A 13,847-nucleotide genomic window follows, 5' to 3' on the forward strand; every position below is an offset into this window, starting at 1 on the left:
AGTCAGGATAGTGTTTATCTTGGAGGTTGAGGGGCAAGGCCTGGAAGGGAGCACAGGGAATGCTTCTGGAGTGTTGGGTGTTTTGTTTCTTGATCTGAGTATGTTCAATTTGTGAGAGTTCATTGAGCTGTTTGCTTATATCTGCATTTTTTTGTATGCAGTATATGTTAATAAAAAGGTTTAAAAATAAAACTGTATGCTAGAAAACCCCTTTTCTTATGAGTATCATGAAAAACATTTAAGGGAAAATGAGAAAGTATCTATATATCAGTGCTTTAAAATAAAGCAGTGCTCTTTCTAGAGAAGTCTTCCAGTTATTCAACTATAATCATATCTTAAACTAACCAAATACAGTGCAACATGATTTTATCCCATAGCAATCTACACAATACTACTCTAATGTGCATGTAGAAAATGAACGTATTTCACCAAATTGAAAGAAAACCAAAATCAAAATGTTATGTATTGAAATCCAATTTATCAACCACTCCTTTTCAAAAAGGAATCCCAAGGAAAGCAGAAGCTTCAGTGGATGAGACCAGAAGTCCAGTGTGTTGTGGCTCAGTTCCATTGTTTTAGGGTTAGTTACAAAGGGGATAATAAGTCTATGGTGTTCAGCTTACATAAATAATAGCTTTGGGGTACAGGTTAGAAGGTATGCAAACCTTTTTTTAAATTTTTATTTATTTATGATAGTCACACACACACACACAGAGAGGCAGAGACATAGGCAGAGGGAGAAGCAGGCTCCATGCACTGGGAGCCCGACGTGGGATTCAATCCCGGGTCTCCAGGATCGTGCCCTGGGCCAAAGGCAGGCGCCAAACCGCTGCGCCACCCAGGGATCCCTGCAAACCTTTTTTGAATGTGAATCACCTGCTGCCACAGCTTGTAATTAATGAGGGAACAACTGCCACCCTTAGATGTCTGTAAGGTTTAATAACTGTATTATTCCTGTAACATCGGCTATGGCTATCAGTTATGTCTGATTTGCCAATGCATAAAGTCATTTTAAACTTAAAGTGATACTTCAAGTTTAAAAATTCAATTTCATTTTTTAAAAATATATTGTGGTGAAGGGAAAAGAAAGAATAGTTCCTCATGGCAATCTTTTCTGTATCTTAAATGTCAATGATCACAAAAACTTCTGGCTTCTACTCACAGATCTGCATTCCTGAATAGGTTTTTGCCTTGACTTTGTTGCTCTGCAGGTGTTTGGACAATGAAAACTCTTCTCCCCACCCTAGAAATTTGAAGGAAAAAAAAGGTGGCCAAAATATTGAGGACTTTGACATCCCAGGGTATGAAGAACAAATCAGTGCTGAATTTATAGAGTCCTTTATCTAAAAAGTGAAACAGAGATTACAAGTCATCCTCTGGGGTCTCTATCTCTACCATTTGTAAGAGCTTGAGGGTCTCTGTGTGAATCATGCAACCAAACAGGACTATTGCTCAAATGCCTTATCAGTGTCTCCCTATGCATATAATTGCATGTCAACTGTGGTGATGCAGGTACTTTTTTTTCCAATTGACTGAAGGATGCTACTTGGCTTTGTTTGCCTTCTGTTCACTTAAGCTGTAGTTTGCCATAACATACCTATTTCCCCCTGCACAGTGATTGCAGCATCCGGCACCCCCTTCCCCACTACGAGACATCTGATGCATACCCAGTTGTGAGTTCCAGCTGAAGGCTTTTTCAGCTAATGGCTTTATAATTTTTCTCCACTATGAGTTTTCTGGTGTTTAATGAGATTTGATCTGTCAGTGAAGGCCTTCTGACATTCTGTACAAGCATAGGGTTTCTTTCCTGTATGAATAATCTGATGCATACTTAATGTTGCTTTCTGGATGAAGGCTTTTCCACATTTATTGCATTCATAGTGTCTTTCTCCAGTATGAGATTTCTGATGGATGGTGAGGCGGGACTTCCAGGTAAAGGTTTTTCCACAGTCACTGCATTTATAGGGTTTCTCTCTAGTATGGATTTTCTGGTGTGTTATAAGATTTGACCTGTCAGTGAAGGCCTTTCCACATTCAGCACATATATTGGGTTTCTCTCCTGTGTGAATCTTCTGATGTACACGGAGTTGTGACTTCTTAGTAAAACATTTCCCACAGTCACTGCATTCATAAGGCTTCTCTCCAGTATGAATTCTATGATGTGCAATGAAGTGTGATTTCTGGATGAAGGCCTTCCCACATTCAGGACAAACGTAGGGTTTCTCTCCTGTATGGATTCTCTGATGTACACTTAGTGTTGATTTTTGGATAAAGGCTTTCCCACATTCATTGCATTCATAGTGTCTCTCTCCAATATGAGATTTCTGATGTATTTTGAGGCGTGACTTCCATATGAAGGCTTTTCCACAGCCATTGCATTTATAGGGTTTCTCTCCAGTATGAGTTTTCTGGTGTTTAATGAGATTTGACTGGTCACTGAAAGCCTTTCCACATTCAGCACACATATAGGGTTTCTCTCCAGTATGAGTTTTCTGATGTGTAGTGAGGTTTGTCCTATGAGTAAAGACCTTTCCGCATTCTGTACATATATAGGGTTTTTCTCCTGTGTGAATTCTTTGATGCACATGGAGTTGTGACTTCTTAGTGAACGATTTTCCACACTCACTGCATTCATAAGGTTTTTCACCGGTATGGATTCTCTGATGTGTATTGAAATGTGATTTCTGGATGAAGGCCTTCCCACATTCGGTACATACATAGGGTTTCTCTCCTGTGTGAATTCTCTGATGCATTCTAAGTGCTGATTTTCTTGTGAACGCTTTCCCACATTCACTGCATGCATAGTGTTTCTCTCCGGTATGAGTTTTCTGATGTATATTAAGGTCTGAATTCTGGGAGAAGCCTCTTCCACATTCACTGCATTCATACGGTTTTTCTCCTGTATGAATTCTCATATGTCTAAAGAGATATGATCTGTGGAAAAAGGCTTTTCCACATTCACTGCATTTATAGGGTTTCTGCCCTGTATGAATTTTCTGATGTGTAATGAGGTTTGACTTGAGAGTAAAGGCCTTCCCACACTGAGTACATATATAGGGTTTATCTCCTGTATAAACACTTTGAGGTACATTAATCTGTGGCTTTTGAATGAGGACTTTGTCACTTTTATGGCAATCATGGGATTTTTCCTCAGCATGAATTCTCTGATGCTCAAAGAGATGTGACTTCTGGGGGAAGCTTTTTACACACTCAGTACATACATACAGTTGCTCCCCAGTCTGAATTTTCTGATGGTGGATGAGAACTTGTTTGTTGCCAAGATGTTTTTCACATTGATTAATTTCACAGGAATTTGCTCCTATATTAGCATTCTCAGTAGAGGAAGAGCTATGGGCAAGATTATCATTTCCAAAAATCTTATCAAGCTTCTTTGTTACACTGCTTTTATTGTGATTATGTAAGTTTAAAGTATGCTTCAGACTCTTTCCAAATGTGTCATAGTTATGGAGTCTTTTAATTGAAGGAACAACCTTGGTACTCACATGAATTATTTTTTCAATATTTTTATATTCATAGCCCCTCTCCTTAATCAGTACTCTCACATGACTTAAAGGGTTGTTTTGGCTTTCTTGAGATCTCTCTAGCTGGTTATTATTTTGCCACAATTCTTCTAAAATGGAACATAATGGATTTTTTCCTATGGATTGACCAAATTTCTCACAGTGGAACAAAACTTTTCCAGGAATTCTCTGTTGTTGCATTTCCCCAACATCCTCATCTACAAAGAAAAAGAACTAAGTGAAAATGATGCAAAGGACAATTAGCAGAGGGTAGGGGGTACATGTAGTTCAGATAAGAACATAGAAGTGGAAGAGTTCATATGACAATAATGAAAATAGTAATAATGTAGTAATACAAAATTCATCTAAAGCACTTACTATATACAAAATAATTACATACCATTTATGATGCACCAGGTACCATTCCAAGTGCTTTACAGCTCATTTAATCCCCACTGAACCCTAAGAGGTAGCCATCATTACCAATCACATTTCACAGATGAGAAAATGGAAGCACAGAGGTTATGTAACTTGCTTAAGATCAAATTGCTAAATAAGGGCAGCCCGGGTGGCTCAGCAGTTTAGCGCCACCTTCGGCCCAGGGTGTGATCCTGGAGACCCGGGATCGAGTCCATTGTCGGGCTCCCTGCATGGAGCCTGCTTCTCCCTCTGCCTGTGTACTTTGCCTCTCTCTCTCCCTGTGTGTTTCTCATGAATAAATAAATAAAATCTTAAAAAAAAAACCCAAATTGCTAAATAAGTGAGGGAGACAGAATTTGAATCCTGGGGACTCATATCCACTATGTAGGAGGTCTGGAGAGTGAGTCTAACCAGAAGGAGAAACTGAAGTCTGTTAAAGGGAATCCTAGCATGGAAGAAATATTTCAGGTTATATGTCTTTGTCACTTATCAGCTCTAAACCTTTCTAATCTCTTTGCTTTCTCTTGCTTTTCCATCTGAACCATATGAGCACCAACATTAAATTTATGTGGCCCAAAGACCCATTCCTCTATAGCTATGGGAAGCACCGTGGCAACATTAGCCATCCAAATAGTAAATAGGTATCTGTGCTCCAACTCTATAGCCAGCTGCAAGTTTTCCCTGGTCCCAGGGATATATGTTTTCAACAAGTGTCAAATAGGAGAGGGAAAGCCATCTATGCAGAAACTGCAAGCCATCCACTGAAAACTATTTGCATTTGCCTCTTCTTTTATACTACTAGAATGTAGCTGGGCTTACATTTACCAGCCTCACTTTGTTTTCGCCAGTGAACTATGAGTAGAAGTGATATGTGCAGCTGCCAGGTTGGCCCTTAAGACAGTGGGCAAAATTCTTCCCCTCTCTCTTTCCCACTGGACTCAACAATGACCCAACATTAACCATGCAGCTAAGAGCAATGCCCTAGGAGATGGCAAAACAATGACTTGGAACATGGTCCCTGAATGACCCATCGTGATCAGAGTTGACTTGTTGAATGAATCCATTTACCTCAGAATTCTGATATAAGAGAGAATATACATTTATACTAGGCCTGTTATTTTGATCCTCTGCATATTTGGAATGTATTATCCTTGATATTAGCTCTAACTTCAGTATACTTCTAGGGAGGTTATACCTGCTATGAATTTATAAAGCAGAGATGGTACTACTCATATCGATACTTAATTTGGCACAGTTTTCTTTTGTAACACAAAGGCTGAAATTGTTAACGTTTCATGCAGCTGTCTTCCCTTTCCAAATATAATCTATGGTCCTTTGAATTCCCCTGAGCAGACATTTGAAAAATACTTCTGAAAGAGAGCAAAATATCCTCTCTGCCTAACTCCTCAAATTCAAGAAATTTAAGTCTACCAAATATTTTCCATGCTTTGCTTCAGAAAACTGAAGAATAAATGTGCCAGGTATCAACATATTGCCTCTCAACTCTAAATTCACTCCTCTTTGTCTGCTCTACAAAAATGGATCTGAGTCTCTTTAAATATGTTTTTTTTCCCTTTGCCATCTGTCATGATGTTGAGGCTTTTCAGCACAGGTGATGGAGAAACTGCAGGAGGACGGGGTTTTGCTTCTTGGTTCTGGTGGACTCACTTAGCAGGTTCCTCCAGCAAGGGCAGCTTGTCTGGTACCAGGCTCCTGCAGTGCAGGTGGCTTCGCCAACACTGGGCTTCTGATGTACACGCAGCTTCCCAGGCACCCAGGTCTTGCAGTGTGGATGGCTTCTCTAGACCTCAGCTCCTACAGTGTGGATGACTTTTCTAGCACCCAACTCCTGCAGCTCATACAGCTTTCCAAGCACCCAGCTCCTACAGTCCTAGTAGCTTCTCCAGCTCCAGGCTTCTGCACTGTATTGCAGCCAGCAGCACTCAGCAGCTTACCCTGGCACCCCTCTCAGATGATGTGTAGACTACCTCTAGTGAGAAGCTTCACCATGATCAGCTTTCTCTGGAACCCCAGAGGGCAGATTTCCAGCAGGTTCTGCCAGCAGAGGACCACAGTAACTCTTCTTCCATGCTCTGAGCTGTGGCTGGGTCCTTCAATAAGATCTGGATTCATCCCTGGGAACAGGGGAGGCTTTTCCTTGGGTGCTCCATCAAAGTCCTAGAGGTACTGACTATTTCTTTTATCCGCTATTCCTTTATTCTTTAGATTTCTCTTTATTTTTACTAGCTAATCTCTTGTCACTTCAATCTCATCATAGCTAATAATGTTTTATGTTATGCTTTCCCTGTTCAAATTTGTATGTAGTTTCTCTCTCTTGATCAGCCCCTGATTTCTTTTTTTTTAAATTTTTATTTATTTATGATAGAGACAGACAGAGAGAGAGAGAGAGAGAGAGAGGCAGAGACATAGGCAGAGGGAGAAGCAAGCTCCATGCACCGGGAGCCCGACGTGGGATTCAATCCCGGGTCTCCAGGATCGCGCCCTGGGTCAAAGGCAGGCGTCAAACCGCTGCGCCACCCAGGGATCCCTCAGTCCCTGATTTCTATAACAAGAAATGGGCTCTGAATTCTGGGAACCTTCTAAAGAGAATGAGGTAAAAGCCTCAGTTACCACATAGTCTAAAATCTGTGTTTTTTTTTTTCTGAGTTCCTGTGGAAAGAAAGGCAAGAAAAAGGAAAGAACCACATATGCTGGAGTAACTGAGCCATTTCATGGAACACCAAAATCTGATTACCAGGTGAAAATGTATCATCTGAATAGACAGAGCACAGAATATTAAAGAGTCAGATTCATGGTGAACACTACTAAATGTGGTAGACATCAAGAAAATGTTAAAAATGCACAGCCAAAGCAACAATCAACAAAATGAAAAAGCAATCTACGTAAGGGGAGAAGATATTTGCACATCATGTATCTGATAAGGAGTTAAAATCCAAATTATCTAAAGAACCCATACAACTCAATAGCACAAAATAAGCAAACCAATTAAAAAGTGGGTAGAGGAATTGGATAAATAGTTTTCCAAAGAATACATGCAAATGGTTACTGAAAGTGAACTAATAAAAAGAATGAAAAAAAAATGGAATCAGCAAGTTCAATCAGGAATAAAATCATCATAGTCCAGGCATAAGAAAATATGGAGCTGGTTTTAGGTGATATTACTGGGAACTAAGAAGATGAACTGAGAACTGAAAATGATATTTACAAAAATGGAAAAGCACTAGGAACTAGAGGGTGACTAATTTTAAAAAAAGGCTGAAAGATTTAAGAAGCACTGACAGATTGTGACAGAATTTGGAAGGTGGGAAGGCTAAGTGTGAGATGATGATTCCAATTTCCAACGTACTGAGGGTCAAGAGAAACATCTCATGGGAACTTTCTGGGTAGTTAAATCTAGCACTAAAGTGAAAACCAGACTGGAGATGTCAACAGCAGAGTCATCAGAATTCAGTATGGATGGGGCAGCTGGGTGGCTCAGCGGTTTAGCGACACCTTTGGTCCAGGGCCTGATCCTGGAGACCTAGGATGGAGTCCCACATCGGGCTCCCTGCATGAAGCCTGCTTCTCCCTCTGCCTGTGTCTCTGCCTCTCTTTCTCTCTCTCTCTCTCTCTCTGTGTCTCTCATGAATGAATAAATAAAATCTTAAAAAAAAAGAATTCAGTATGGATGAATCTTTGCATGTATACAAAGAAAAGATTGGTGAACAGTAGACAGGGTCCCTAGGGCAGACTCATTGTAGGGGGCAAGGAGGAGGAGAAGGCTGGAAAGAAGGACAAGTAATAAATTGTATACAAAGCAGTATGAAACAGACAGGAAACTCAAGTGAAACAAGGGGAACACGAACAAGGTCACTCATAGAAGAAAACTCAAAGAGACCACAACAGGTCCGTAATGAAAGGCTGAAACTAGGTATAGGAGAAATGCAAAAAAGAAGAAAAAATATCATACCACTTCATACTGATTATTGGCTAAAAAATGAGAAACTTTGGTTCTATTAATTGTTGGCAGAAACTCTAGGAAAGCAAGAACCTTTGTGCATTATGGTTAGTATAGATTCATGCAAATCTGAGAATAATATGGTGGTGCTCAAATTCAGGATAAAAATATGCAATGGTTAGGCAAATCCCCTCTTCTATAAACATTCCTAAGAAATTCTCACCCTCCCAAATGTCCCCAAAGGGAACATTTCTGTAGAAATCTATCATAGAATTGTTCATATTAGCTGGGATTTTGTATTAGCAACAACCTTAGGTTCCACCCCTGGGTGAATGGTTAAGTAAGATGTGGTGCTGACACACTGTGGAATAGTATGCAGCAATTTGAAGGAATGAAGCCAGATGTACACGCTGTAATTCAGACAGACCTTACGAATGAGGGAAAAAAGGAATAGAATTAGACATGTGGCACCGTATAACTTATATATAATAAAGATACCTACTCATAAACCAATACTTCAGGCTTTAAAGGAATACTACACAAATTCACAGATCAAACACAGTAGCTCAGCTGCCCCTGGGAGGAGGTATAAGGAATGAAAGGGAAGAAATTTTAAAATAACTGAATGTACAAGGAAAGAATCTAAGATAAAGGGGGTGAGAGTGGAGTAGGAAGAATAAAAAGGTCTTAGATAAGATAGGGTGGTATATATGTGATCCAGAGTACAGAGACTAGAGGCAGCTCTTCTGTCAAAAAGCCAAACAATGAAGACAATTGCAAAAGTCATACTCGGGGGCAGCCTGGGTGGCTCAGCGGTTTAGTGCCAGCCTTCAGCCCAGGGCCTGATCCTAGAGACCCAGGATCGAGTCCCATATCAGGCTCCCTGCATGGAGCCTGCTTCTCCCTCTGCCTGTGTCTCTGCCTCTCTCTCTCTCTGTGTCTCTCATGAATAAATAAATAAAATCTTTAAAAAAAAGTCATACTCAGAGAGATCATTTAGGTATCAAAGGAGCTTCTGTCAACTATCTCCAATAAACTACAGAAGTTTAGAACTTTCAAGGGCAGGTTATCTTCATAGCCTTTCAAAGGTATCAGCCTCTTCTAGAAAAAGTGAGATTTACTTCCATGTCCCCCATCTGCCTGAGTCACACTCACTCACCCAAACAGCTCTGATGTGGGGTTTTTGTCTCCAAAATCCATGGCTCCTCTCCTTGTTCCAACTTGAAGATGACCTCTGGTTTGGGAACCTGGTACCCTGTTAACAGGAGATGACACAGGATTGGGTTGAGCTACTTGGATTTCAGGGGACTTTCTTTTCTTTTTCTTTTTTTTTTTTTTTAAAGATTTTATTCATTTATTCATGAGAGACACAGAGAGAGAGAGGCAGACACAGACAGAGGGAGAAGCAGGCTCCATGCAGGGAGCCCGATGCGGAACTCGATCCCCAGTCTCCAGTCTCCAGGATCACGCCCTGGGCCGAAGGTGGCGCTAAACCACTGAGCCACCCGGGCTGCCCTTCAGGGGACTTTCAATGGCATTTCCATTTGCTCTTCAGAAAAGTAATCACATTTCACTGGGAACAGAGTAATAATAATTGTGCTGAAAAGGGACTGAAGAATCTTGGACAAATAAAGGATGACACCATCACACACTTAAGATGTTCCAGGACACCCAGCAGCTGAGAATGGAAATAGCCACACTGAGGCCTCTGGCAGACACACAGGGCAGCTGTGCTTACCCACTGAGCACAAATGGCTGTAATTCTCCAGTGTCACATCCCGGTACAGTCGTCTCTGAGCAGAGTCCAGGTGCTGCCACTCCTCTCTGCTGAAGTCCACGGTCACATCCTCGAATGACATGGAGATCTGTAACAACACAATCCTGTTCAAGGTGACATGGTCAGCACTGGGGGGTTGGAAGAAAGATAAATAGGAAGCTGTTTTTGACGTTTGCCATAATGTAGTACATAGGGTTTTCACTCAGTACCTGGTTTTGTATTTCATCTTGTGAGAGAAAAAAACTTATTGAAGTATCTTGACATTCATTGTGTTTGTAATACATTCAATCACTTATTTGTTCAATCATTCTTTTGCAAAAATGAGGATTAAAATAGTCTCTCTTTAAGTTCTCTAGTTAATGTAGGAACTACATATATTAACTGGTTGATTATGTGCCAGGCTATGGCAATATAGTATTGAATAAAATAGAATTGAATAAAAAGAAACATATAGGGAAATGGCAAAACAATAGAGCCTTTAAAAACAATACAGAAAATTCGTTCCTGGGTTTTGGCACCCCCAAAAAACACAGACCAAAGATAATATAGACAAACACCTTCATGATCTCAGATTAGGAAAATAATTCTCAAACAAGATGCAAAAAACATTAACCATAAAGAAAAAGATTGATGTCTGGCTACAGTAAATTTTAAAAATTCTATTTATTTAAAAGACAGCATTATATGGGCAGCCCAGGTGGCCCAGAGGTTTAGCGCCGCCTTCAGCCCAGGGCGTGATCCTGGAGACCCAGGATCGAGTACCACGTCAGGCTCCCTGCATAGAGCCTGCTTCTCTCTCTCTCTCTCTCTCTCTCTCTAATAAATAAATACAACCTTAAAAAAGACAGCATTATAAGAGAAGAAAATGAAAGCCACAGGATAGAAGACATTTGTAACAGATATTACTGTTGAAGGGTTCATATCTAGAGGTTGTAAAGAACTCTTACAAATCAATGAGAAGAAAGGAGACCAAGTAGAAAAGACATGATTCTCTCTATTTCTGCTGCTACGTACAGCTAAAACCCCTGCACATTATATATGAAACAAAGCTAAGAACATTCTGTCAGCTGGAGAGAGGGAGGTAAACCCATGATCCTCAGAACCTGAGGAATGACACAGTGGTGATTTCCCGGAGTTTCTTTTTTCTTTTTTTTAAATTGTATTTATTTATTTGAGAGGAAGAGAGAGAAAGAGAAAGAACACAAGAGCAGGGGAGGGAGAAGTAGACTCCCCATGAGCAGAGACCTGAATGCAGGGCTCAATTCCAGGACCCTGGGATCATGACCTGAGCTGAAGGCAGATGCTTAACTGACTGAGCCACCCAGGCACCTCAGCTGGTAATTTTTTTAAGATTTTATTTATTTATTCATGACACACACACACACACACACACACACACACAAAGAGAAAGAGAGAGAGAGAGAGAGAGAGAGAGAGAGAGGCAGAGACACAGGCAGAGGGAGAAGCAGGCTCCATGCAGGGAGCCCGACGTGGGACTTGATCCCAGGTCTCCAGGATCAAGCCCTGGGCTGAAGGCGGCGCTAAACCGCTGAGCCACCCGGACTGCCCTTCCCGGAGTTTTCTTTTTTGCCACACATATCTTGAACTAGGTGCTCAAGAAATTGGCAACCTAAAATGCCAACTGGCACAGACAGAAACAGCCCCAGAAAGCCCACTTTCATTAGTTTAAGTACCAGGAAGAAGGCAACATAGCAAGAGAGAAAAACTTAGATGATACTGCCCTGTTCCAGCCAAGCATCATAGAAAAAAACTGTGCTCTTACTCCCATTCCCATCAGCAATGGCTGAATGGGGAGCCTAGATTTTCATACCAGTCTGGGAGTAATGAGACCTCTCTCCCACAGTGTCAGTTTAGCCTGTGTGGGGATTCTCCATTTCTAGCAGAACAGTGTCAGAGGAGGCCTGTTAAACACAAGATTGAAACAATATTCAGAGTCTTAGAGTTCCCAAAATATCCAGGACATAACTGAGAATCAGGCATCATGTGAAGAAGCAGAAAAATCTCAACTGGAATGAGAAAAGACAATCAAGAGACACCAACATTGAGATAACACAGATGTTAGAGTTATCTGACAAGAATTTTAAAGAATTTTAAAGCAACTATCATAAAAATATTTCAATCTACTCAAATGTTTTAAATATTTTATTTATTTATACATTAGAGACACACCGAGAGAGGCAGAGACATAGGCGGAGGGAGAAGCAGGCTCCCTGTGGGGATTCTGATGCAGAATTCTATCCTAGGACCCTGGGATCATGACCTGAGCCAAAGGCAGACACTCAACCACTGACCCATCCAGGTGCCCCATACTCCAAAGAAATTTGAAAGTAGAAAGTTTTAGCAAAGAGAGAAAAGATATGAAGGTGAATTGAATGGAAACTTTAGAACTGAAGAATACAATGACTGAACATTTAAAAGTCCACTGTGGGCTCAAGAGCAGAATAGAGAGAACAGAGGAAAGAATCCGAGAACTTGACAATGGAACAATGGAAATGATCCAATATGAACAGAAAGAAAACTGGCTGGGGAAAAAAAAGAGCCAAGCCTCAGGGACCTATGAGACTATAACAGAAGATCTGGCATTTGTGTCATCAGAGTCCCAGAAGGAGAGGAGAAAGAGTATGGGCTGAAAAAGTATTTGGAGACACTGACTGAAATTTTCTCGAATTTGGCAAAAATATCAACATAGAGTTTTAAGAAGCTGAGCAAACCCCAAAAGGATAAATCAAAGAAATCTACACCAAGACATGTTATAATCAAACTTAAGAAAACAAAAGACAAAAAAAAAATATATATATATATATATCTCCTCAAGAGAAATGGAAACATATGGCTATGTAAAAACATGTACACATATGTTGACAGCAGCATTACTCATAATAGCTAAAAGGTAGAAACCACCCCAGTGTACATCAGCTGACAAATGGGTAAATAAAATGTGACACATCTATACAATGGAATATTACTGAGCCATAAAAAGTAATGAAGTAGGGATGCCTGTGTGGCTCATCCCCGTGTTACACATGGTATAACATGTATACATACAACATGATACACCTCTTCCCTGTCTGTATCTACATACAAATATACCCAGGCATATGGACTGGCAACTCCATACTTATTCATCAGGTTATAATCTATTACTATCATTATTTATTTTGCTACTCAGATTGTCCCAGATTTGGCCAGAGGGAGCTCCTTGAAACATGATGCTGAGTGAAAGAAGCCAGACACAAAGATCACAGGTTATATGATTCCATCCAGAATAGTGAAATCTATAGAGACAGAAAGTATATTAGTGGTTGCTTAGGGTTAGGAGGAGGCAGGGAACAGGCGGAGGGTGGGGAGGAGTGATGGCTAAAGGAAATGGGGCTTCTTTTTGAGGTGATGAAAATGTTGTCAGATTGATTGTGGTGGTGGTTGCTCATATCCATAAATATAAAAAACACTGAACTGTACACTTTAAATGGGTAAATTGTATGATATGTAAATTATATCTCAGTAAAGCTGTTATTAAGAAAGGAGAAATGCAAAGGAAATCAAGCTATCCTCAGATAAAGGAAAACTAAAAAAATATGTTGCTAGCAGACCTACCCTAAGTGAATGGCTAATGGAAGTTCTATAAACAGAATGGAGATAGGGAAGCCTGGGTGGCTCAGCAGTTGAGCGTCTGCCTTCAGCCCAGGGCATGATCCTGGAGACCCGGGATCGAGTCCCACATCGGGCTCCCTGCATGGAGCCTGCTTCTCCCTCTGCCTGTGTTTCTACCTCTCTGTGTGTCTCTCATGAATAAATAAATAAAATCTTAAAAAACAACAAAAAAACCCAGAATGGAGACAATAAGAGAAGGAATCTTGGAACATCAGGAAAGAAGAAAATGGAAAAAACAAAAATATGAGTAAACACAATAGACATGCCTTCTCCTCTCTTTCTCCTCTAAACTATGTTTGAAGGTTGAAGCAAAAAAGTCTAACATTGTCTGTTGTGGATTTCCATGTATGTAGGGGAAATATTTAAGACAATAGTATTATAATATAAACTGGTGAGGGTAAAGGGATTTAAAGGTAGCAAAGTTTTCTATACTTCACTCTAACTGGTAAAATGTCAACACCAGTAGGCTTATTTGGTGATGGAATTGTTCTGTATCTAT

General features: G+C 40.4%; 1 protein-coding gene and 1 pseudogene across 11 annotated transcripts in view; both read right to left on the bottom strand.

Moving 5' to 3' along the window:
* Positions 1-433: 433 nt before the first annotated feature.
* On the bottom strand, positions 434-1,665 carry LOC102157029 (annotated as a pseudogene).
* ZNF41 (zinc finger protein 41) overlaps positions 434-13,847 on the bottom strand; it is a 41,271-nt gene continuing 27,857 nt past the window's right edge. For 10 of the 11 annotated variants that reach the window (XM_038587248.1, XM_038587255.1, XM_038587247.1 and 7 more), the window contains 3 exons: positions 9,638-9,764; positions 9,059-9,154; positions 434-3,739 (listed from right to left, as the gene is read on the bottom strand). In XM_038587248.1, coding sequence (XP_038443176.1) covers positions 1,710-3,739; positions 9,059-9,154; positions 9,638-9,764 — 2,253 coding nt within the window. In that variant the 3' untranslated portion in view covers positions 434-1,709. Of the gene's footprint in view, positions 3,740-8,401; positions 8,476-9,058; positions 9,155-9,637; positions 9,765-13,847 lie in introns of all 11 variants that reach the window. The other variant, XM_038587257.1, reaches the window with a different exon arrangement.

Source organism: Canis lupus, chromosome X (assembly GCF_011100685.1).
Source record: "Canis lupus familiaris isolate Mischka breed German Shepherd chromosome X, alternate assembly UU_Cfam_GSD_1.0, whole genome shotgun sequence".
Classification (NCBI taxonomy): Eukaryota; Metazoa; Chordata; class Mammalia; order Carnivora; family Canidae; genus Canis; species Canis lupus.